General features: G+C 36.1%; 1 protein-coding gene across 1 annotated transcript in view; it reads right to left on the bottom strand.

Moving 5' to 3' along the window:
* The window catches only part of INTS9 (integrator complex subunit 9), an 84,521-nt gene that overhangs the window by 50,405 nt on the left and 6,285 nt on the right, over nt 1–27,831 (bottom strand). Inside the window, exon 2 of the mRNA XM_010967825.3 lies at nt 5,855–5,982. Coding sequence (XP_010966127.1) covers nt 5,855–5,982 — 128 coding nt within the window. The remainder of the gene's footprint in view (nt 1–5,854; nt 5,983–27,831) is intronic.

Raw genomic sequence — 27,831 nt, 5'->3', positions numbered from 1 at the left:
TACATGTATCTAATATCAGAAAAAAGTGAGAATTTGGGGGGTAATTTTTAACTGACATAATTCCAAGCTCACAGAAAAGCTGTACGAATGTAAGTACGATGAAGTCCTGTATGCCTTCTGCCTGGATTGTCTGTTTACATTTTGCTTTTGTTAATCAAAAAGCGAGAATTTTGGATTTCATGCTTGAGAATGAAAATTACTACTAGGAGAATCAAATTTGGTTGGCATAAATTATGCCTGATAAACTTTTCTTTTAAACTCTGGGAGTTTTCTCAGAAAAATATCCTATTATTATCAGCTGTTCAATTTCCATCTCGTTTCATAGTCACATATACGCCTTTACTTAGATTTCTTACAAAATATTATTTACTATCAGATCAGATTAAAAAACCAAGCATTGTAATAAAAGTGTAATGACAAGACAATATGAATACTGTTCTCATTTCATGCACACTAACTCTCTATGAGAAGGCTGTAAATATCCACTTCCCTATACACAGAACTGGATCAAACGACATGCATCCTGTCTGTTTCTCATCGGACACACACAAATCAGCCTTCAAATTCCAGATGACTGATTCAGTTAGTTCTGTCCTCAACAAGTGATTAGAAATGGTACTTTCCTTATCAAAAAATAATTAATTTTTTAAAGTAAAAATTCCAGGTATTATGGCTTTAACTCCTGCTAAACATTTTTTATAACATCAAAGCCTTTTATGAAATACCTATAGTTACGGTGGATTTGAGAAATTGCTAGTAATGAGACTGAATGTTCGAAGGAGAGCATGATCATGTTATAGCAAGAGTGCCAAAGAGAAAGGGCCACGGAAATGTAACGCCAGATGGCAAACGGATGCTGACTATACAGGTGAAAATATTTGGTTACTGGGTCCAACAAGTTAATGACTAAACCATGAAGAGAGTAAACTTTAAGCTACCAAAGGGGAAGAGCTTTATTATTTTGCTCTTAATGATTACAGAATTTGACTATGTAAATTTTTTAAACAAGGAAACAGAAGTCTCTTCAAAGAAATTTACATTAATAAAATACAGAAGGCAATGATATTAGAGAAATTCTGATTATAGATGTATACATCTTTGCATTTACCATTTAACAATAATTTCTAAGGAAAAAACAGATGCCATTAAAGTGTTAGAGTCAAGAAAAAACATATGTATATAAGCTTTTTTTCAGTATTATAAAAAATAGGTAAAATATTCCCATAACTAAGTAAACAAATAACCTAAAGCCTTTAGAAGTAATCTATTAACTAGAAAAATAGTGAAAGGTAAACAGGATATGCAATTCTTTTTCTCTTTATACATTTCATTTTCCTAATTTCCTACTTTTATAATCAGAAGATAATGAGAGAGGCATGGCTACATTCATTCATTCAAAAAAATATTTATGAAAGTTTACTGTAAGTCTGCAAAGTCCAGGGACAGGACAGTAAATAATCTTTGAGTTTTAGTTTGCTGTCTAGTGTAAGGAGATAGTAAACAGCAATACAACAGAATAAAGTAAAAGCTATGACAGGAGAGGGCAGAAGCCATCATGGATTCACACAGAAAGGGCACTCCTGACAGTGGGTGGTGGTGTGAGCAAAGCAGGCAACACGAGTTACGAGGTGAAGATAGAGGGTGTTTCTCCAGAAAGCAGGACGGCACGGCCTCATCATTTGGTGCAGTATCAGAGGATGAGATGTTCATTGTCACCCATTCACTGCTGAATCTTGATTTATGTGTCACGCATTCAGCTGCTGGTGATGTGACTGTGAGCAAAACATACCTGTCCCCCTGAGCTGGTAGGGAAGACAGACATATCAAGTAATCACACAGAGGACAAGATGTTACAAATGATGAGGCTGGACAGCACAAAGCACCACAAAGCTTCCTCACAAGGGACTGGTCTAGGCAGCATGAAGATGTCCCTGGGTTTATGATGACTGAGCTGAGGTCTGGACAGTAGTGGAGTCAAAGGGAAACTGAGTCAAGGGGCTGGGTTTGGAGGAAAAAGAAAGAAGACAGGCACAAGGCCTGGGACTGTCCTCCAATCATTCTCACCAGCCTTGGGATGGACATCTAACAAAAAAAGTTATTCAGATGAAATTTCAAGAAAAGTCCCATATACTACCCCCCCATCTAAAATGCCATCTCTCTGTCCTTCCTATATGGAAACTAGAGTCATAAATGATCTGAGAGATGAGCCCCTGCTAAACAGGCTCAGGGAAGGTGGGATGTGGGAGTGGGGAAAGCCTTCCTGGCTGAAGGAACAGTTTGTGGAACGGCTTCCAGGCAGGAGATAAAATTTCTTTGAAACTGAAAGGAAACGAAGAGCAAGACACTAGAAAGGTAGGCATAAAGCCTAAGGTACCAAGATGAACTCGGCATTTATCCTAAGAGTAATGAAAGGCCACTGAAAAGGTCTTGAACAGGTGAGAGACGATTAGATGTGTGTTTCTAAAAGAGGATTTTGGAGAAAACTGACATCCAGTGCCTTCTGATAACACATACCATCATTTGTGTGGTATTCCTACCGAAAAAGTAACCCCAACCTAATCGTGAAGAAACACGAGACAAATCCACGTTGAAAGATGTTATATAAAAGAACTGGCCTGTCCTAAAAGTGGCAAGGTCATAAAAGGCAAGGCCATGAAAGACTGTGAAACTCTTCCAGATTAAAAAAGTGACAAAATGCAATGTGTGATCTGGACTGGATCCTAGACCAGTGAGTTATTCTTCTTTTTTGTGATTAAATGGCATTATAGTCAAATATGAACTGGTGTATCTTGGGAAATACGAACAAGGTACACAGCTTAAATCCTATCTAGTATAGCATTGATAAAAGTTTCTGTATTTTGATGACCATACTGTGGTTATGTAGGAGAAATGTTCTTCTTATAAAACAGGCACTCAAGTATTTAAATGACAAAGGAGCACTGTGTCTGTATCTTTCAAATGGGTCAGAAAAATTATATGCATACAGATAAAGAGGAAGTGGTAAAGCAAGTGTGATCAATGTTAACAACTGGTGAGAGTAACTGGGAGTTGTCTGTTCTATTCTTGCAACTTTTCTGTAAATCTGAAGTGATTTCAAAATAAAAAGTTACACAAAAAGAAAGACTCTGGCTTTATACAGGTGCAAGAATAGAACTGGGGAGACTGGGTAGGGGCTTCAGCAGTAATGCCTGTAAAAGAGGAGGCGGACCACTACAGCAGTAGTACTTAAGAGAGGTGACCGGACTCGAGCTATCGAGAAGGTGAAAATGATAAGGCTTATTTAATGAAAGCCTGGATGTGGGGAGCGAGGAAGGGGGCACGTGGCTTTTTAACAGGATGCCATTCCCTAAGATGGCAGCGTAGGGGGAAACCGGAGGGTCTGCTCTCCTCTTCTGGACTGAGTCTAATCCTGAACTCAGCTCGGGGCACGTTAAGTTTTGAAATGCTTTCAAAGGCTTATCCAAGGAAAGAAACAGAGTAGGCATTTTGGATTTATGAATCTGGAACTCAGTAGAGAATTATTAACTAAAAATACACATGTGTAAGTTATCGTCTGGATGGTTACCAAGGCCCTGAGCATTTATTAAATTCCCTTGAAGACGCTGATGGCCAAGCACTGAACATTGAAGAATTCTGATGTGTGATGGCCAGCTAGAGGAAAATGGATCCCCAAGCAGACAGAAGAGGAAGAGTCAGAGAAATAAAGAAAACCAGGAATGCATTATCACGGAGGAGAGCGGTGCTGAATGCGAAGGAGGATGAGGACTGACAAATGGGCTTCGTGGCTAATGACATGGAAGTCATTTGTGATTTTACCGAGAGACGTTCTAGTGGGTGGTGTGGGCAAAGCAGACTGGAGAGGAGTTGAGTTAGAAGTGCTGAAGGGGAAAGCAGAATTGACAGGAGGTTAAAAAAATTATTTTTTAATTTTAATTTAAAAGTGACTGAGCATAATTAAATGGGAAGAAGTAAGTCAAGATGGAAAGATTCAAGAAAAAGGAAAGATTACAATAATGAAATGACTCAGAAGGTGAGAAGGTTGGAATCCAAAGAAGATAAAAGGATTCACTCATAGATCAAGTATTTACTGAGCAGTTACTATATGCCTGGAACTATTTTAGGCACTGGGGATACAGTGGAGAACAAACAAAATCTCTGCCCTTATAAACCTTATCTTTTAGTGGAGAGGAAAGACAATATATAAACCAAATATGAATATATTAGGTAATGATAAGTGCTATGAAGAAAAATAAAGCAGGATGAGGGGATAGGGAGGGACTGGGGATACTGCTTTAGCCAAGCAGATCTCCAAGGTTTCTAGCCTGAGCAAAGGAAGACACTTTTTGTAAGGAACTGCCATGGGCTGCCAATCATCCCATGAGTGTAGCCTCCCTCTGAGAGAGGAGCAATGACAAGGGGAAGAAAGAGTGGAAGCGGACTATGCATTCACTCAGAAATACAGAATCAGGTAAAGACGAGAATGAACAGCAAAGGGGGAACCTGCAGCTAGGGCTGTCTGACTAACTCAGGTTCTGAACACCTAGGTGATTCATGCCCTGCACAGCGTGTAGGCCCCCTTTTAGAAATCCTGAGTACCTTGTGTTTTTTTTTCAGTAATTACCCCAAGTATATAGTTGCTTTCTTAACACAAGTATAATTAAACCTTCAACTGTGTAATTCCTTCTCCCTAACAGTCTATAAATTCCATGAGTGAAGAAAAGTTGTCTTGTTCATGTCTATATCTCCTGGTCTAAAACACCAAATGAATGAACATTTTAATCTTTGGAAGAACAGACAACAACGTTAGGCTATTTTAGTAAGAAACAACCTGTCAGTCATTTTTGTTGAGAAATATATGAGAAAAATACCTACAGCTCTTGAACCAACCGTGGATAATATCTGTGGATGGTATATGTATTTTTAAGTGTTGGATGTCATTATAAATGGATTTTATCAGCTATGCATACAAGGTAATCTGGAATTAACTTCGAGTTTGTCCCCAACACCTTACTATATCCCTTATCTCAGAAAAAAAGTCAATGGTTGATTTTTAATTATAGTTTTTCTACATGGTTCATGGGGTTATCATTATGAATAATCACTGCACACAGCGATGTCTTCAGGAGCGAATGAGATACATTAGATGGTTTACCTAGCTTATTATGCTTTTAAGCTCTTAAATCTGCTTTAGATAGCTTTTCTGTCTCTCCTCTTTTATGTGGTATCACTTTTCGCTACTGGGAGTATATTTGCTTCTGAAAATTACCCACTTTTCTTAGAAATTTCTGCTTCTAAATAACAGCAAGCTGGAAAAATCAATCTCTAGACAAGGTCTCAGTAAGAGGAAACAGAGCTGACTGTAGGCCTGGGGTAATCTGCCTGCTTTAAGACAGGGACTTTGGCTTCATGTATGATTCTATGATATCCACAGATGATTAGTATGAAAATAATGCATAGATTTCTATCAAAAAGGAACATCAGGCTCTATGATGTCAAGTCCCTGCAAAGGCAGTTAAGTCATTCTAAAATTCAATTCTTGGGGCTTATCAGTTGACCATTTATCAGCTCTTACATGAATTAGCAAGAAAGATGAAATATATATGACCTCACTTGCACTAAGCAGTTGCAGAAACATTTTACAGAAGCTCAGAAGAAGTTATAATAAAGAAGTCAATCAATAAATCAATACAACACTTTCCATCAACCCAAGCCAAAGCATATTTTGATGAAGAACATTTTTAAGGGAACGAAGTCAACTTAAGACAACACACGAGGTACTGGTAATCTTTATGCTACTGGGTACCGCTTCTCAGCACACTGGAGCTCATTTTGTCTCAGATGCATCAGCACTTACTTTTGAACAAGCGGCAACGGAAGGAAATTGAGGGTGGAAGTCATGTCCAGTCCACAGTCCAACATAATGGTGGTTGATTTGAATTTGAGCACATTGCATGGTAAGGTTGGGTGCCCTGAAAGGCAATACTGAAAAAAGAAAAAATCAAATCACTTTTGTCAATAATCAATTATAGAAAAAGTCTAAAAAAAAAAATTGTGAATTAAATAAAGTTGGTTATCTTCCCTCATTAGAACAGTGTGTAAACTCAGCAAACTGTGTATACGGCTTCCTCCCTTTTACAGCGCTGGCTACCACTTCCCCTGACATTCAGCATACTCAGAAGTCTCGGAATGTACTCAGTCTTCCTTAGGGTGCCAAGTTAGAGCCCAGGCAAGCAGAGTTTTAGAAGGGCTGAAGTTACTCCATACAGAAGGCTTCCAGGCTGCAGTTTCCCACTCCACTCTCACAGGACATTTCCGAATTCCCATTATCCCGTCATGACTAAGTGCTGTGCAAAACTGTGGATGTCAATTAGACTCTGAGCTGGAACTTCAAACTGTGCTACAGGTTAGGTTTTCTCCTCTGTAAATAAGTCAGGGGGCTTTCTTCCAGGAAGAAATGGTTGGGAAGGGTTACCAAACAAGCATCAGTAAGGAAGTTCAGGCTCAGCCTTGTCACAAGAAATGACTCAAAAGGACAAGTGACTTCCCTGACGTGCAGATACTAGACAGGAGCGAGGGACACCTATTCTCGACCAATCAAGAGTCTCTTGCCTGTGGCAGCAGACCTCAGAAATCAGAGGGGCACGAGCCGCATGTTCAAAGGAGAGTGACGAGGCAACACAATACACTGACCTCAAACATTCCTCACGCCCTCCTCGGTGCAGTGGGGAAGACAGACACGCCATGCTGAAATTATTTCTATGGCGTGTACTCTGAGTCACCTTTCGTAATTCGACTGCTGCTCTGAAGAAAGTAAATCAAAGAAGAGAGAAAAGACCTTTCCCTCGACTTTTGAAGTCATCCTGTAGAAGCTTCTCTTGAACCAAAGCCCCCAAAGTGGAGAGATCAGGGGTCTTCATCTCTTGACAAACACATTCTTTCTTTCTGAGTTAAGCACAAGTGAGGGCAACGGAGCATTAGTGCTCACGCCCATGCGGCCACGGGCCCTCAGGCTAAGTCCCTCCAGGCGTTGGTGGCTCTTGTCAGTTCTGACACTGGATAAATTTCCTCCCCTTCTCCAGAAGACATTATAAAAACTGATGATTTTTGAAAACTGTAGGTTCTAAAACTGATAAGGCCAAGAGCCAAAAAATTGTGGGTATTCTGCAAGCTTCTTGGCATTCCAAGTTTATGTATGATAATCATATTTTCCAAGCCATAATTCACAACTCATGGCCTGAAAGGGTACAAAGTTACTTATAATGAAAACAGTACTGAAAAGTACTAAAGAAAAGACGAGGAAGCAAGGTTTTGGTAATTATACTTTATGTAAGTTCATACTTTGATAGATACCAGAACTACAGAGAACATTTTCCCACTACTCGAGGCAGAGCCATTCCCCCCCCCATTCTCCACCTGGTTCCCTGCTGATAGCTTGGTCTTTACATATTTACATATTTGTTAAAGATAAACTATCTCAGAATGAACACAAAGCATCCTGTTAAACCTGCCCCAAACATAACAAACGTTCTAATAAGAGCTTTCCTATACTCCTCCACAGAAAGAAAAAAAATCAGATATTCAGAAAAATTTAAAAAGAAATGAAATGTATATAATGGTTATTTCTGGGTGAAAAGACAGCTTGGTATTTTCTGAACATTTGATGACAAGCATTTCCCATACTTTTACCATCAGAAAAAGAATATATGCTTAAAACAAAACTGAAAAGCTAGCCAGTCAAACTGAATAACAAAATTCATCTTTAAATTATGGATATTTTAATTTAACGTTGCACCAGAAGACAGAAGATGGACATGTAAAAAGCTGCTGCTCGAAAGATTTCAGGTAAAAGAAGTTAGCCGACAGACTGCACACTTGCTCCTGCCGTCCAAGGATACAGAAAGGAGAGGGACACTTTACAAGGGCCATAACTGAACGGAAGAAATGTTTTCAGAGTGTCTACTAAAAGAGTGCCAGACCCTGATCTCACTAGCTCTGATTTTATGGATCAGGAAATTAAGCTTTACACAGTTTGAGTGGCTTGTCTGAGAAGAGCCAAAGACATGCAGCAAGGTCTCCTGACTCCAAAGATCCCCACTCGTGCTCTCCAAATTGCACTGCTCACTTTGTGGGGCAACTCAGTCAGCTAAGACACACGGCACAGGGTAACTGTCGCCAGTAAACGAAGTACTCGGCAAGGTTCCCCTATCTCTAGTGATGCTCTTTGCCCATCTCTAACATGCTGCCTACAATCACCAAACGGATTATAATCTAGCGAGGGCTATGAGATTAACACACAGAACATTAAGTAATCATGTGACTTTAACTTTACAACTAGAAATAAGTCTGTATGACAGAAAATTTGAAAACTAGCAGAAAGAAAAATATTACCCGCAATCATTTTTATATTTCCTGCCTTTTTTCACACCTGTAAAAGCTGTAATTTCAGTGCACACTCTGTTCTGTACACTGCTTTTAAGACTCACTGTGTTGCATCACACTTCATTTTTATTGGCTGCCTAAGTACACATACCATGCTTTGTTTAATCATTCTCTTAGTGTTGAACACTCAGGGCTGCTTCCAGTTGCTCTTTTACAAACATGGCTGTGGTGATAACTTTAGCGCTTAAGGCTTTTTCCATACTGGACTATTTCTTCAGAGGATTCCCAGAAGTGGCATTAACTAGGTCAAAAAATATGAGCATTTTATGACTCTTGAAATACGCTGCCAAAATGCTTTCCAAAAAACGCTGTGCCTATTTACAGTGTCATCAGTGATACAGCAGATCTGTTTCACTGCTGACTCCCATCAGCAGTGTGGTCAAAACCAACTAGAATCTACACCAAAATGCAGCATATAATCTTAGTAAACGTCACTAATAGCTATGTGGGAGCAATTGAATGGCCCTAAACCAGGAAATCAACTAATTCATAAACGTTTTAATTTTGAGAGGCAGTTTGGAGAAACGATTTAAAGCAGGGAGCCTGAAATCAGACTGCCTAGGCTCAAAGCCTGGTCATGCTTGCTATGAATGTGTGATTTGGGGAAAGTCACTTAACTTTGCAAAGACTCAGTTTCCTTATCTGTAAGATGCGGTTTCCGAAGCTAGCCTCCTAAAGTTGTGAGGACTCAACGGATACAAAGCCTGACTGGAGTATGTGCTCATTGTTGCTATAGATAGAGAATCATTACGGGGCTGAAGAGCTCACCTACATTTGGGGGGGGGCACCTAAATTTACAGCATTTTAGACAAGAAATTCTGTTCTATGTGGCATTTACTAATGTCTTGGATGTGCGTGTATCCCCTAAGACTAGGTAAAGTGAATGAAAATTTTTACAAACATTGTCCATTGCTAGTTTTCCTCCCAGGAAGACACAGTTACTACTGAGTACAGAAGTGAATATTTTAGACAACATAAGGTTTTACAATTTCTATTTTTTCTAGCTTAACAAGCACATAGCAATGCTTTCAAGTTAGTTTTATTTCTACTTAATAACAAAGCTGCAGACTTCTGTGTAATGCTTTACTATCTATATTTCCTTGTGTGCTTGTTCATCTTTTTTAACCACTGAATAAATGGAAACTGGTTTCGGAATTTATATATGTTTAATACATACAAGCATTGTTTACATTTTTTGGATAAAATCTTTTACCAGTTATACTTAATTAGTACATATATTCCCTTTCCCTCACTTTCATTAAAAAAGTTTTATTATGGAAAATTCCAAACATACAAGTAGGCAAATAATAAACTACTGTTACTCAGTTTTTACAACTATCAATATTCTGACTTTCTTTTTTTTTGCATTCCTTCTGTTGACACACTTTTGCAGAATAGCTATTATGTTGACAAACCAATATGATCTCTGAAAACACTGTTTTCATAAATAGTCCTAAATTGATCTCTTATCCACAACTGCGACAAAAACATGAGTCCGTTTTCTTAAACGTCCTAGCAAAACTCATTAAAGATGATTCCTTTCTAAGTTATTCTCAGCTTTTAACACCTCTGAGCCCTGTAATAGTTTGAATAGTTTTCTGAAATCTCTATTTTGTCTGTCAGTCTTTTTTTTGTTTTTGTTTTTCATTTTTGCCCCCAATGCTGTACAGTTTTTACTTTGTAGTATCTTCAAATAAGTTAGGATGACTAGACTTCAATTCTAAAAAATTTTTTCCAAGGATGTAAACAGAGGCTACATTTAATCTATATATTTAGGGAAGGCTGCCATTTTTACTATATAATAGCATTTCTCTGAGCCAGGAGCAATGCACTGCTTTTTCTTTTGTTACTATTATTTTCCCTTCCTTTACAGTTTAAAATGTTTTATTCCTTTAGTTCATAACCAACTAGTCAATTATCATTAACATAAATGTATCTTTGCAGTTACTATTTAATTTCTGCTCTGTTTTATTGTTCTATTTCAAGTTTTATCTACCATACTTAAAATTTCTGCAGTTGGATGTGTAGTTGATTAAAATTAAAATACGCATTCAGGCTACAGACAGCCCTCTAAGTGATACTCTGGATGCATTTTATAAGTTTATATTGTTTTCAATTTATCCATTTCTAAATACTATGTGATTTCTATTGTGATTTCTTCTCTGAGCCACAAAGAAGTGTGTGTTGTGTGTGTGCACGTGTGTTTGGTTTAATTTCCAAATATAAAGGTTGTAATGATTATCTTTTGGTTATTGATTTCTAATTTTCTTATGGTCACAGAACAGATTTTGTACATAACTTTTTGATATTGAAACTTCCTTTTGACTCTCTACATGTGAATAGTTGTTTCTTTTTTAACAAATGATCCAGTGTGTATGAAAATTGCAAATGTATAATTTAATTGTTGTACACAGAGCAGATTAAGTGTATTATCTTATTTAAATCTCCCATATCCTTACCTACTTTGAGTCTTGAGAGAGAAGAACTTGTCTATTTCTTTTTGTAATTCTGTCACATTTTGCTTTATACATCTTGAAGCTACACGGCTAGGTACATAATGCTCAGGATTACAGCTAGTGAATGGTTTATTGTCAAGTAATGCTCTTTGTCTTGAAATCTATTTCTAGGTTTATTTCTAAATAATATAGCTATACCAATTCTACCTTCAGCTAATCAGTCTTGCATCTTTTAAATGAAATTTTACACACATACACACACAGTTAAAAATGAATCACCCCACAGTAATCAAAACAGCATGATATTGCCCCAAAACAGACATAAGGATCAATGGACAACCATAGACAGCTCAGAAATAAACCCACATACTTACAGTCAACTAATCTTCGACAAAGGAGACAAGAACATATAATGGAGAAAAGGCAAGTGGTGTTGAGAAAACTGGACAGCCACATGTAAATCAATCAAGTTAGATCCCTCCCTCAGACCATACACAAAAATTAACTCAAAATGGCTCAAAGACAAACATAAGACAAGACACTACAAGCCTCCTAGGAGAAATTAGGCAAAATATTCTCTGACATAAATCTTAGCAACATTCTCCAAGGGCAGTCTACCCAGGCAAGAGAAACCAAAGCAAAAATAAACAAATGGGACCTAATTAAACTTTTCAGCTTTTGCACAGCAAAGGAAACTATAAACAAAACTGAAAAGACAACCTACGGAATGGGAGAAAATATTTGCAAATGATGTGACTTGACAAGGGCTTAAATTCTAGAATATACAAACAGCTCATACAACTTAATAATAACAACAACAACAAAAACCCAAACAATCCAACCCCAAAATGGGCAAAAGACCTAAACAAGCATTTCTCCAATGAAGACATACAAACGGCTAATAGGTACATGAAAAAATGCTCAATATCGTTAATTGTCAGAGAAACACAAATCAAAACTACAATGAGGTATCTCCTCACACCAGTCAGAATGGCCATCATTAAATAGTCCACAAACAATAAATGCTGGAGAGGGTGTGGAGAACAGGGAACCCTCCTACAATGTTGCTGGGAAAGTACTTTGGTGCAGCCATTATGGAAAACAGTATGGAGATACCTTAAAAAACTAAAAAGACTTATTCTATGATTAGGCAATCCAACTCCCAGGCATATATCCAGAGGAAGCACTAATTCGAAAAGACACATGAATCCCAATGTTCACAGCAGCACTATTTACAATAACCAAGACATGGAAACAATCTAAATGTCCATCAACATTTACACACGCACGCACGCACACGCGCACACACACACACACACAATGGAATACTATTTAGTCATAAAAAATAAAATAATGCCATTTGCATCAACATGGATGAAACTGGAGATCATCATTCTAAGTGAAGTAAGCCAGAAAGAGAAAGAAAAATACTATATGATATCACTTATATCTGGACACTAAAAAAATGACACAAATGAACTTATTTAGAAAACAGAAACAGACTCAAAGACATAGAAAACAAACTTATCGTTACCAGAGGGGAAAGCAGGTGGGAAGGGATAAACTGAGAGTTTGAGATTTGCTGATACTCACTACTATATATAAAATAAACAAGTTTCTACTGTGTAGCACAGGGAACTATATTCAATATCTTATAGTAACAAATAATGAAAAAGAATATGAAAAGGAACATATGTATGTATATGGATGACTGAAACATTATGCTGTATACCAGAAATAGACACACTGTAAACTGAATATACTTCAATTAAAAAAAAAAAAAAGGAAAAAAATGAATCACCCAATTTGAGAGGCAACTACTTTTGACTCTTCTATTTCTTCTAGTTACCTCTGTATTTCTCAGTAATATCATTATACTGTTATTTCTTGATTTCTTGAGTTTTAGTTGTTATTTCTTGATTTTTTTTCCTACTATGGAAGTTATTTACAAATTGATGAAACTTTGCTATGGTCTGTAACCAAGATATGTACAAAAGGATTCCCCATCACATTCGAGGCAATGCATATGAAAGCAACTGCCAAATTCCTTGGGCTGGAAAAAAGAAATTTAAAAGGAAAGAGAAGTTCATGTAACAGATTAATGTACTGACCAGCATTGTCAATAAAGCAACTTGTCATGATTTAATCCTTAATGTTGTTTTTCCCTCAGTGCTAGGTAAATAAAAGAAAGATTTGTCTTAACAACAATACTGTAGAGTCAATGAATCATTTTATACTATTTTTCACAGTTAATGATTACTTACCATCATTTTAACCAATTTCTTTGTTCACCAATCTTCCTGTATTCCATATCTTTCTTTTAGGTTGAACTTCCTACTTCCTTCAGTGATGGTGTTCAAAAGGTAAACCCTTAGTTATTATTAGTTTGGAAATTTCTCAATTTTGACTTTATTACTCAACAGTGATGGTGGTGGAATTATAGGATAGCAAATTACCTTAGAAACTAAAAATATTAATCCAACTGTCTTCTGGCATCTACTAGCATTGATGAGAAATCTGCTGCCAGTCTAACCAGTATTCCATTATAGGTCACTATTAAAATCTTCCCTTCGCCATTGGTGTTTTGATCTTTCATTAAGATGTATATTAGTGTGATTTTCTTTTTTATGGTGGGGGGGGCGGGTTATGCTTCTAACATTTAAGGACTCATCTTTCACAACTGTGAAAACAGTCAGTCATCATCATTTTGCATACTATCCCTCTCTCATTCTTTCTAGTTTTTACTAGTGGAATGCCTATTAAAAATATGTTGTAATATTTCATTTTACTTTCTGCCTCTGTAACTAAATTATCCTTTCATATTTTGACTTTAGCTCTGTAGAGTGCATTCTGGGTACTCTCCTCAGCTCTATCTTAGTTTGCTAATTCTTTCTTCAGGGGTGTCAAATCTGCTATTTAACTCATCTACTGAAATTTTCTTTTCAAAGACTGCTTTTCATTTCAAGAAGTTCTCTTTTTTTCCAAAGAGCATCTTGTTCTTTTCACAGGTCTGATATCTTCATATATGTCTTTAATCATTTTAACATTTTAATTTTAGAATTTCCATCAGCTTGTACAATTGTCTGAAGTTCTTGGGAGTCTTACGTTTGCTGATTCTAACTCATGGTGGATTTCATTTCTGCTGTTTTAGAATTTTGGATGTGAGCCCACCTTTGGTTGGGCTATATCTGTGGGAATTCTATGCAGAATGGGTTGAAGCAGGTCCTCAAGAAATAATCATCATCTTGAGATCAATCTTTAAGTTGATTCTTCAGTTTGAACATTTATACTTATAGGTAGCATACAAATCAGACTTTCAGCACTCTCCAAGCACTGGCCCAGGCTCCTTGCAGAGACTAGCTTCCTTACTGACCTCTTGAGCAGCAAATGCTAGTTTCCTGTTACTCCTTTCATTGAGGTACATAGCCCTTGGGGGTTTATAGTTCCTGATTTTGAAATAAGTGTTTCTTAATGTTACATCTATTACTAAGAAGACTCACATTACAACCTCAAGTTTCAGCGATTATCTAATACTTAAAAAGCTGCTATGAATACAAAATGACAACCAGCCAACCCAGCCTCACAGAAATCTTTCAAAAGCAGTATGAATTACTGTAAACTTCATTTAAAAAAAAAACAAAAACAAACAAGAGCACAAGAATTTAGCAAATCAACTATATCTCAATTAAAAAAATAAAGAATTTGGCAAATTAGTGCATTCAGTAAACTTGGCAATTTTGTCATATGGCAAATTGAATTTTAGTAAATTGGCTTTGGGGAATAAGTCTGTCTTTTGCAGAAAGAACCATGGACTAAAATGTCACATATATTCTCCTCTTCCCTAGTCTTATTTAAAATAATTATAATATACATAGTTAATATGACACGGTGTTTATTAAATGTCAGGTACTCTGACAAGTTCACAAGAACTTTATATTTAATTCCTTTAATTCCCCCATGAAGTCTATGGTAGGAACTACATTCCCATTTTACAGATGAAGAAAATGAAGCACAGAGATTATGAGGCCCCAAAGTTGTAAGGGGCTGTACCAGGAATTGAATCCAGCACAGTAAGATTCAGAGAGAGGACACTTTACCACCATAGTATGCCAAGCTACACAGAGAGAAGGGCATCGTCAGAAACTGAAAAAATCTGCAGAGATGATGTGCTCTACAAGACCATACTTTGAGTTGATAAGAATATAGAGTGAATTTATAATCTAGTTGTGAACTTCCACATACTCATCATCCATCTTAACACTTTTACCCACATGCAGTTTGTTTCTTCTGTTATCTCACCTGCCACCCTACCTGACTTCTAGATTAAAAAAAAAAAGTATACTGTTGTAAGATTCTTACATTATAAGTCAAGTGAGCCAATTCCTTAAACTAAATCTTTCTATTAAAAAAAAAAGGCAGTTCTCACTAGTCTATATTTTATGGAAATTAAGAATCATATGAAAGAGTCAAGTGCTATAATTAGCTAAAAATTAAAGAACAGTGATTAGAGAGGATTTAAATTTTCTGATGTTACTACAATGTAATCAACAGCAGGATGTTGCATTGTGATCACTAATGGACCAATGGAAATGGAATAAACAGCCCAGAAGAGAAGCACACACATGTAGGAGTCTGACATATGATAAAAGCAGCATTACCAAGATAGTCTGCTGGGAGTTTGTAACCCATTTGGAAAAAATTGCTTCACACCATTCCAAAAAAAATTAATTCCAGATGACTTAATTACTTAAGATACGAAGACAAAACTTTACAACTTGTGAAAAATAAAAGAAAAAGAGGATGATACCTTATTACTCTGGGATAATGGGGAATTTCCTAAGAGACAAGCAACATAAGCTATAAGACAAAAGATTCATGTATTTGACTATGGAATTTTAAAATGAAAATCTTCAAATACATCATAACAGAGTGAAAACACAAGTCAGAAACTGGGGGAAGATATTTCCAATATATGTTATTAAAAAAAAAAATCGGTAACCTGCTCAGTATAAAAAGCTTACACAAAATCAAAAACAATAAAAAGATTTAAAAACCTAACAGAAATGGGGAAACAAGAGTGGTCAATAAATAAAAATATAAAGAAGCTCAGAATCACTAGAATCAGGGAAATGTAAAATAAGACAATAATGAGAAATCCTTAAATAGGCTAAAATTAGACTGATGATATTACATACTGGAAAGAATGCAGTCCAAATGGAGTATAAATTGTTACACTCACTCTGGAGGATGATTTGGCAATACCTAAAAATGCTGAATATATACACACCTTAACGTATACTAAACTAATAAAAGCATAGATATGCGTGACACACGTGAACTTGAGGAAAGCAGTAACCTCTGGAGAGGGAGGAAAAGTGAAGGTTGGGGATCTTAGTTTTAGATAGAACTTATGTCTTTAAAAAAGCGGGGAGGCGAGGAAGATCTGATCCAAAATAAAGAAGCAAACTATTAACACCTATTTAATGTTAGTAACATTGTTACTGTATTGTTATCGGACACTTCCGCAGACATCAGAATTATGTAAGTATACCTTTCCTACTATTGTCAAAATTTGTAGTGCTATTTTCCTTATGACAAAAGTCTCATGGTACAAAAATAAAATCTAAGAGATCTTAATGGATATTTTAGTATTAGTACAGCAATCTGCTAGGTATTCTTGTTAATTTTGAAGGAACTGTGCTCATTTTCAAACTAGTGATAATGGTTCATGCTACTGACATGACAATGGAAATGGGGTAAAGTGAAAATGTTACCTCATGAGAAGGATGATTCAACAAGATATTGCATTGAGGGAAAGAAACAAAGATAACGCCCAGATTTTTGTCTAAAGTTTTGAGATTACGTTAGTAACTTTAAAAAACTCTTGATTCTTTTTATGAAGTTTGGCAAAATACTTCTTTAACAGGATTCAGCAAGGCTTTTAATTTTATGAGAAAAATTTCAAATGATATTGATAATTATCTATCAGAAATGTTATATTAATATGATAGCTATATTTATAAAATATACATATTCATAAAAAATACACATCAGGGCTGACACTTGAAAAGGAATTCTAAAAATAAAGGTAGATCCTAGCTTAGAAAGGAAATAGGAATTGAAAACTTCATTGTATGAATTACCTTCACTAACAATAAGAATTATCAACAAATATTTTCTATCCAATCTTTCCCTCAAATGGAATAGTTAACACTATCGATACCCATTTGACTGTCAAGGCCCAAGGTCACACAGTTAATAAGAGACTGATTTTTGCACTCAAACCAGTATAAATTCTCAATGTGCCTTCTTAAATCATTCCACTAATATTAGAAGAAAAACTATAATAGTGTATTATACTAAAAGCAACAGATTTAATATGAGGAGGATAGGTGGATAGAAGAAAATCCAAGAAGCTTAGAAATAAGTGACTATAGTTTAGTCATCATTTCTAACCTCTCACTCAGTATTGTTTCCCTGTTGTACCACTACCTAACCTCTGCTAGACTGCCTCTAAGGCAGCCAGTTTGGAATGGACCAAGAACAGAGAGCATTCAAACAGTTAATTACAACTACCAACACAGTCATTTCCACATCCTTGAGAAGTTGTACATTAGTATGTTTTAGTATTTAAAAAATGTGGTTATTTCCTAATTTAAAAAATTCTCAATTTTTTAGAATTAATTTTCCCCCAATAATCTTGCTTATGTTCATCAAACTCTTAAGCTTCCTAAAAAAAAATCATAAAATATTAGGGTTAGAGAGGACTTCTAACTCAAAATGGATCACAGAACTAAATGTAAGACTAAAAGAATATGACTTCTGGAAAAGCACTGTATGTATATCACATACATAATTTAAAATTTTGTAGTAGCTAAATTGAAAAAGTAAAAGAAATAGGTGAAATTAATTTTAGTAATACATTTTATTTAACCCAATATATTTAAATTATCATTTCAACATATAATCAATATAAAAATATTAATGAGGCATTTTTACATTACTTTTTTTTGTACTAAGTCTTCATAATCTAGTGTGAACTTTATACTTACAGCATATTTCAATTCAGATGCTAAACTGTCATCTGAAATACTTGATATGCATTTAGAGTTCATAAAACTTATGGTTGAAAAAGTGGATCGACATATCCAAGATCTTCTGAATATACTTAAAGTTTCCTCAATAACTGAATCGAGTATCAGCTTTTAACTTAAAGTTTAATTAATTAAAATAAAATACAATTTAAAATTGTTTAAAAGCCACATGCAGCTGGTGAATACTGTACTGGCAGGGCAATTCTACAAAAAGAGAGGGAAAGCTAGGCAAAGATTTCTTAGATTAGACAAAGAGTAAAAACTATAAAAGAAAACCTATAAATTGGACTTCATCAAAATTTAAAACTTCTTCAAAAGACACTCTTAAGAAAATGAAAAATAACTCAGAAACTGGGAGAAAATATATGAAAAACAAATATCTGATAAAGAACTTGAAAACAAAGCTTAAAAATAGAAATCTCACAACTCAGTAAGAGCACAAACTATGCAATAAAAATGGGTAAAATATGTGGAGAGGCATTCACTGAAGATATGGATGGCAAAAGAAAAGATGCTAAACTTGAGTCCTTGGAGAAATACAAATTAAAACCGCAATACGACGCCATTACACTCTTATTAGAAAGGTCAAAATTAAAGACTGACAAATGCAGGCAAGGATGCAGAGCAATTGGAAATCTCGTACAACACTAGTATAATGTTTCTGAGAGTCATCCTTATTGCATGTATCAACAGCTCACTGCTTTTTATTGCTAAGAAGTATTTCATTGTCTGGATGTACCACAGTTGCTTATCAATAACATTCACAAGCTGATGGACATCTGGGTTGTTTTCAGCTTTTGACAATTACAAAAAAAGCTGCTATAAATATTCACGTACAGGTTTTTATAGGGGCATATATTTCATTTCCCTTGGGCAAATATTTAAGAGTGGAATTGCTGGGTTAGGTATGTTTAACCTTGTAAGAAACTACCAAACTGTTTTCCAAAGTGGGAATTTATTTTTAGCTTAAATAAACCAGAGTCAGATTTTATTGCTGGGCTGTACATCACAGCATCCAACATCTCATTTAACATAGGCATAAAGTATCAGTTTTAACTTTGTCTCTAAATTTGTATTAGTCCAAATGAGTCCCTAAATTCTTTGGGCCTCAGATTTCTTCATCGGACCAATAAGGAGACTTGACTAGATTATTTCTAAGCTCTATTTTAACACAAAAATGTTGTTTCTTATTATTCCATCATTTCACTGGGTCAACCAAAACTCCTTGTTCTGTTGTAAAACCTGTCATCAAGACATAACTATGCCACTGTGTTCTTTTACAACTTACCTCTCTGAAAATACAAGAAATTACATGATTTATAAGCTGGAAGGAAGTGTAAGATCATATAGCCCAAATATTTCTTTTAAAAATGAGGAACCAAAATCTTCCAAGGCTGGTGAACTTTTCTCTGCACCAACACACCTGAGTGTACACATTCACTGCTGTCAATAACTGTAACGCTGCAACTCGCCAGGAGACACTCCACACCCCGACAGGGTGTGTAAGAAGATTCTTAGCATGGCAGAGAGAGGGCGAGCACACTCTGGAGAATCCCTGCCTGACACGAGACCATCCTGAGTTAAACTGCCTTCCACTGAGCCAAATTTGCCTAATTTGGAACCACTGCCCCTGCTGAGAATTTTGGGCCAGGCCCTCCAACACTCAGAGATTCCTATAAATACATTTCAATTTTATTTGGTAATCTTTCACTTTCTTCCACTTTGTATCTCGAGTCTATCTTCAGGAGAGCTGTTAAAGGTGCCAATCACACTCACTGTCAAACTGACTACACAGCTGGATAAGATAGAGGGCTAATTTTCCACTTGAGCAGAAAATGTGTAGCATGCATGGTGAACACAGAGAAGCCACTTTCTGGTTGGAGAGTGGCTGAGTGTCACACACAGCTGGGTAACTGACACTAAGGCTGCTCCCTCTTGCTTATCCTGTCCTCTGACTTGGCTTTTGATGAAAATGAGTAAAGATGCAGAGAGCGGTCATAAAGCAACGAGCACCACCCCCAACAGAAGCTCAGGAAGGGTGGGAATGTTGACAGTAAATATTAAGGGTAAGGGAGGGAAAACAGGGGTTGGATTGGGAACACGACACACAAACAGAACTTTAAAAATGTTAAAAAGTATAGTTGATGGAAAAAAAAGCAGAGAGCTATGCATATGACCTCATTTATGTCAATACATATATTTAGATAAAAATTTTTAATTAAAAAAAGACTGGAGACACATATATACCAAACTGGTAAGAGTGGTTACTGCAGGGGCGAGGGTGGTTGACCAGATGGGAACTTTTACTTTCTACATCAGATACTTCTGTAGTCCTGACTTCTTCTTAAAAAACACTAACTAGATTTTTTTTTTAAATCAGAGAAAATTTTTTTCACTTTTGGAATAAAGAGCAATCACCAGAGGTTTCTGTTGGCAACAAAGTTTTAAAAGAGGTTGAGTAAGAAAGAGGTAACAGTACCTGGAGGAAAGGAAATAAGAAATATGAGAGATACAGACAAGGGTAGAAATACCTAATGGTTATAATAAAACGGCAAGTACTACTCTAACCTAATCTTCCACAGAAACTATGAACACATCTACTCTCCAGAGCAAAAGGTGTGCCCCACCACCATCAAAAAGAAATTGTGTTAAAAGTCACATATGATTGACTTACGCACTGCTTTTTTGCTTTTGTTCTACAGTGTTTGTTTTACCTGTAATTCGTTTTCCAGTATTTAATGAACAGTATTAACCCAAAATATCCTATGAACAAGAGAAGTTAGGGTGATAAAAGTGCTGGTAAAAAGCAACTTATGATTATGATGAATAAAGATAAATTTAATGGAAGTGGTAAGTATCATCTATGGGATGAATTACTTAACAGTAGAGACAACTTAAAGACGATATAATTTATACAAATAGCTGCAAGTCTGCAGCAATGACAATGAGCAAGAAAGAAGGAAAAGGGTTAGCAAAATGTAAATCTTGTAAGTGGCTAAGAGGATTGGCATCAATAGGGACACCTGTTAGTCTAATATTAATCAAGAGTAAGCTAGTTTATTCTACGCATGTTAAAAACATTTCGCATTTTTTCCCCCTCAACCCACAGATAAATGCATTGGTTCCAGGTTCAAGATCCAGACAGATCTGGACATCAGAGTTAACCACAAGGAAGAGAGCAGAGTTATTGTGGTTACTAGGGAGCTTGCTGGGGCACTTGTGCAAATAATCAGGAAGGGGTGTTACCTAACTGAACAGACTTTCACTGTTGACAAGACTGTTCTATTTAGGGGAAAGATGACCAAAATATAATGCCTATCAGTACAGAGAAGAATGTGCCTATATTCAACCTTTGAATGAATATGCTTCTGCGTCAATCAGAGGAAAAGTTCACACCCCTTTTGGTCACATAAGATTTCAAAGAAATGAATTTACAAACAGCTTTTGATTAAGTGAGTAAGTTTCTAAAAACAGCTACCATTTATGGAGCACTTCATGCTTGGTTCTTCATATGCATTTATGTCAGGACAAAAATCAGGCTGTTAGCAATGTTCTGACGGTCTCAAAAAGGCTTTTGAATAAAAAAAAATTTCTTATTAGTCCACCAGTAACGAATCAGGGGTCAGGAAAGGGGAGAGCTTTCATTTGACACTACCATCTGGGTCCTTGGGGGAGAACAAAGAGGCGGCTTTTTTTTTTTTAACTAATTATGTAATACTGATCTTATAGAAACGGCAGTAGAGAGACCCATGCTTAATAGAGGAACCGGTTTGATTTTGATTTTCAGTTTGTTGTGGTCTATGATAAAACACTTCTTCGAAAATCTTTGTATGGAATGTGAGCAGAGAAATTCTAAAACTTTAGGGAAATGTGTGATATAATTCCGGGGTAGAAAAGAGCTTTTAAAGCACCACCCTAAAGCTATGATCCAGAAGAAAATAGTGATAAATCTGATTATTTATACTAAAAACTTCAGTAGAGTAGAAACTGCTATGAATAAGGCAAAAGATACATTGGAAAAAAAATTTATAAAACTGAGGCAAAGAATTGATATCCTTAATATAACAAGAACTCTAACAAATGAGTAAGAAAAAGATAAAGATTCCAAAAGAAAAATGGGCAAAAAACACAAATAGGTAATTCACAAATAAATATAAGGGGCAAATAAAAAAGTACACGTGTTCAAACGTTAACAAATAATAGAAGTGCCAATTAAAACTGCGCTGAGAGAAAATGCTCTGTCCACACACCGGCACAGGATAAAGAAACCAATCATGGGGATGCCAGGAAATGGAAACATTTACTCTTGGTGGATGAAAACGAAAGAGCTTCTGAAGAGCAATACTGGATCAAAATTTAAAATGTGCATGTATAGCAATTTTACTTAAGGAATTTACACAAAGCAAATTCCAGATGGGTGCAAAAAAAAAAAAAGTTAATAAAAACATGTTCTCTTCAGCATTGTGTGGGACCTGGGCTATTTACCCCAGACTTCCTTTGTAAGAGAGAAACAAACATCCAAACTGTTTAAGCCGTGGTTCCTTCAGGCTTCCTCTCACTCGGAGCTGAATCTAATCCTAACAGATTTACAGCGTCAGAATCACTGACACAGAAAGATATTAGCACACAAATCCACAAGAGGAGATTACATACCAAAATGTTAAACAGGGGTTATTCTAGGTGGTGAGATGACAGGTGATTTTTGTTTTCTTCTTTATACCTTTCAACTACACTCAGAAAAAAAAATTAGAAGCACGTATTGGTTCTATAATAGAGCTATTTTTATGTTGAGAAAACTATTCTAAAAATTTAAGTGAATTTAAGAAACAAGGTTTCTTTTATTTAGTCCCTCTGAAGAACTCTTGATAGTTTAGTCAGATTGATTTCTTTTTAAAAGAAACTGTGTTGTCTTAGCTGATGGTCCCCCACTGAATCGCGGCAGCTTGCCTAGCCTAGAAATAGGCTGTGCCAGGCTGAGTTTCTCAGGGTCCCCTCAAGAGAGGGAGAAGGCAACCCAGACAGGCACTTTGCCAGTCCTCTACCAAGTTGCTGTTTATAAAAGGTGACACAGTTTAACCAATAAGTCAAGAATTTCACCCTTCAAAACATTCAGGTCAACAATACATTGAGTTACAGAAGCCAGACACAAGCAAGAACACACTCAGATGTACAATTAGGTACAAATTCACCAAAATGAATGTACACTTGAAATTTATGCTAGTTTTACTGCATGAAAATTTATATTTTAAAAAATGCTCTGAGGACAGTATCACACTTTCTAGTGATTTATCTCTATTCAATCTGTTGATGTGACCAAGAATATTCTACATATTTATCCGTTCTGCAGGAATGAGACCCTCCCCCCACCTTTTTCTCAGTGAAGATGAAAATCAAGGAATCACTGAGGGTCTCTCTTCTCTCCTTTTTCCTATCTGGGCACTCTTCTTAATGGTGCCCATCAGCTTGGTCCCACTGATTCTCTGGATCCCTTTCACTTTCTGACATATTTGCAAATTCTGCTATTGTTTATGAGGTCCTTGTAAGATGTTTAGAAAAAACTTGTCTTAAGTAGGTAATTCTGACTCTGATCATTTGCTAAGCTCCCTAATGCCTCTTGTTTTGATTATATTTCACTTTTTAAAATATTTTCTGTAACTGCCAGAATTGTACTTTTTGATTGCACATTCCAAAGTTTGTCTTAAGTGTGTAAAATACAGTTCTTCTAACTCCTTTGTCCTACATTTCCAAAGGGATGAACTTAAAGGCTCGAGGTTTTAAAAAATTCTTAAACTCCTAAACTTCCTTAAAACTTTTTCTTAAAAAAAAAAAAAAAATCCTCATTCTGTCACTTCCCAAATCACTAAGTCTTGTATTCAAAGTCCACCACTGTGGCTTCAATCTACCTAACTTTCACTCCTAATACACTCAGCAAGTTCGTCCCTGCCCCAGCTGCAGTGAGCTAGAGCTCCAATCACACGTACAAATCTTTCAGATATTAATAACACATATATAAAAATGTTGATATTCTAGAGCAATGAATTAGTGCAAACGGTTCTTTTGCCCCTTTCCCGTTTGCCCATTTCTGCCCATCTCTAACCTTGAAAAAAATCTAATTATAGGAATGAGCTCACAAGGCAATTTAAACTAACTCCTGACTTATTCTCTCCTGAATGCACACCACACCTTGCCTAACCTGTTGATTCTCTTCCTAGATAAAAAGAAGAATGAAGAATGAAGTAGTTAAAGAATGACTAGCTCTCTACTCCCAACAGCCCCCTAAGCAATCCTGCAGGCAGATCACATGGGCAAGATAACATCAGAAGAGAGTCAGCCAGTCTGCACACAATGGAGAAGGATGCAGAACCCAACCTCCTGCCTCAATGATTCACTGAGATTGTACGTCCTTCTTTTTTTCCCCCCCTTTAAAACTGTCTTGGCTGAGCAGGAGCTTCAGAGTTGATCTTAGGACATGAGTCCACCTTCTCCCCAGATTGCTGGCTTTTCTGATTAAAGCACCTTTCCTTTCTACTGACATCTGCCTCTTGATTAGTGGCTTTTGAGCAGAGATCTAAGTTCGGTAACATTAGGGGGATGTTAGAGGACAGAAATGTGCCCATTTTTGTGCACACTGCTACAGACTAAAAAACACATAAAGTGTATACGCATATTACTGGGGAAACCGAACACCTCACTTCCAAAGTTTTAAAAAATCACTTTATTGAGGTATGACTAACGTGAAAAGGTGTATGTATTTAACTCATGAAATAATCACCACCACCAAGTTCATAAATATATCCTTCACCTCTCAAAGTTTCTTCTCACTCCTACTGTGATTATTATTATTATTATTTTGTGTGTTTGCATGGGATGGGGGTGGTAAGAACTATCAACATAATCTAAATCCTTTTTAATTTAATTGTTCCTTCTACATGGAATAAGACCACAATGTTCCTCCTCTGACATATTTGTCAGCCACAGTACTTCTCAAGACCAGCTCAAATTTTACTTCTCTTAGAAATTTTGATTCTCTGGTTGGAATTCATCTTTCATAATCCTAATCTTACATACCTCATTACTGCCTTTATCACAGTCTATCACTAAAACTACATATACTCAGTCACATACCTAAATAGTATACAGAGTGCTTTGGGTCTATGGCTTGTTGAATAGTGAGTTATTGCGAGGTAAGGTCTCTGTTTTATTCATCTTCAGTTTGCCAGACAGCACCAAGGAGGTTTTGTACAAGATAGGTATTTAATAACATTCCGTTGGATTCTACAGCCAAACAATGGGTTTTTGATATGCCTTCTCTTATCTGTGAGTCTTAACTGTCACATAGTTGTTCATCAACAGTTTCTTCCTACTGGACCTACACAGCTTGAATCACATACAACTTAAAATAAATAAGCCACTGCCTAGGGCTCTGAACCCCTTTTTGTTTCTACAGATTTTTTTGCTGTGGTAATTATGTTTATTTTAACAGATGGTTTGCTTACATTTTTGCCTTTATCAGGCCTGTCTCTTAAGTACAGAGGGAGAAACTATTTCTGGCTGTTCTGTTTTCCAATGAAACCTTGCAATTTTCTTTTAAGGTCATAGAAGTCTTTTACTTCTCTGAGTCTGCTATGCACCACCTAAGACTTTAAGTTATAAAATCCATTGTTTTCTCAAAAGTCTGGAGATTGCTTGCAAGATATTATTAACTGCCTAGAACAAAAAACACAACACAAATAGAGCTTCCCCTTAGAAAATAACTTAGAAACCCTTATGCTGGGTTATGTGAAACAATCTCACTTTATTAGTGACTAGAAAACTTTGGAGCAAGAAAGCAGTTATAGGATGTAAATTAAAATATATAAAAATTTCAAGCCAAAAGTCAATGATTACAGTGACATGTTGAGTTCAAGCCGCATGTCCACGCACATCAGAAACAGAACAGAGGTGCCTACCACCACCACTCCTATTCCAAACTATTCAGGAACTATAAGCCAATGTAATTATACCACAGGAAAAAAAAATTTAAAAAATTATTGGCAAGGTTATACATCTGAAAACCTAAGATAACTAACTGGAAAAACTACTAAAAATTGAAATAAGAAAATTCAACAAAGGGCTGTGTAGAGAATGCAAAAAAGAAATACCTCTCTTGTAAGTAAACAGTGTAGGAAAAGATTCCACTTATAGTAACAACCAAAAAGATAAAAGACAATGTTTAAAAAAAGATTTAAATAAAGGAAAAGACATTTCCTGTTCTTAGATAGACTCAATGATATGCTGAAAGAAGTCAATTCTCTCCTTAAATTTTGTGAATTTAACCTGATTCCAAGCAAAATATGAAAAGGATTTTATTGGAAACTAATCACTTTAAATTTTATATGAAAAATAAACGGAAGCAGTCTGGAAAATTCCGAAGTGAGAACAACAGGCGGGAACAAGTACTACAAGATACTGAGACACACTCCAAAGGTAGAGAAGGTAAAATAGTTCAGTAGTGTAATATTAATAGATCAAGTGGGCGAGAAGAGTTGAAAAGGAAAAGGAAATACAGATGCTTTCATAAACATGAAAAAATGTTCCCCACCTTACACATAAGGGAAAAAGTAAATTTAAAAAAGTTAAAAAAAAAAAAAAAAGACAGCTTGACAATAACATTGCAATAGTGTGTTGGGACACGCTGCTGGCAAGAATGTAATCTGCCAAGTCGCCGTGGGGACATTTTGGCAGTAAAATGAAATAAAAAATGCACACACCCTTTGAAATGTATCCTACAGGTATACTTCCACAAGAGAGACTATCTATGCGACACGATTTCTAATCGCAAAAGATTGGAAACAACCTAATCCTCAGAGAGGAAGGTCTGGTTGGATTAAACTACCGTATATCTAAACAACGAAACACTATGTGACTGATTTCTTTCTAGCAATAGTTTGAACATATGTTTGAGATATGTTGACATTCATTACTTATATTATATTTTATACTAGCAGCAAAAGCCATGCCCTAAACTTTAAGTAATGATGAATGACTTTCAAATAGTTGGGGGGCACGGATGTAGGGTAGTGGGACTCTATCTTCCGTATTCTGGAAGCAGATGATTCGGGAGGGGTCCTGTTAAATGTAGACTCATTAGACATGGACATGCAGTGTTTTATAAAATGTAGAAAAAGGAATATGCAAAACCAGTGTGAGCAGTATCTCACATTACACCTCAATAAAGCTATTTTTGAAATGTATAAAAAAGTAACAATTATAATAGTATCTTTTATATTAATACCATTGCTTGTTTACCTGTATTTTCATACCCTGGAAAAAATATGAAGAGGAAGACTTATTAAATTAGAACATCTAAATATGCTTTCCTCTATTTTACCAGAATAGAAAAATGCAGAAGAAATACTGTATTTAGGAAAAGTCAATCTCTGCTTAGGCCGTAAATGTGAGGAATGGATTATGCAAGACCTTTTATTATTCACCTCCCCTCCACCTCCTTCATAAGCATGAGTGATGAAAAATAAACTGTATCTTAAGGGCAAAAAGGGTGTTACTTCTGCAATTCCTATTAAAGAATGGCCTTCTTGGACATCATCTATCTGATTATCTATCCTTCAGAGAGCTAAAGTTCATTCAGTTGTGCTTTCAATAAATTTAAATGTTTAGACCTTTAGGGCTTTTCCTTCAGATATATGGTCATTTGGGGACAATTTAAACTTCCTGTTTTTCTCACAGTCAAGTTCCCACCATACAATTTAGTCTTGATCTCTGAGCCCCTTAGGGCTTTCAAGCTAACTCCTTTCTCCTAGTCTTCCCTACTCCCCTTCATCCTTCCTGTTAGCATTCTTGCC

This window comes from Camelus bactrianus, chromosome 31 (assembly GCF_048773025.1).
Source record: "Camelus bactrianus isolate YW-2024 breed Bactrian camel chromosome 31, ASM4877302v1, whole genome shotgun sequence".
Taxonomy (NCBI): Eukaryota; Metazoa; Chordata; class Mammalia; order Artiodactyla; family Camelidae; genus Camelus; species Camelus bactrianus.
This window is presented reverse-complemented; position numbering and strand designations above follow the sequence as displayed.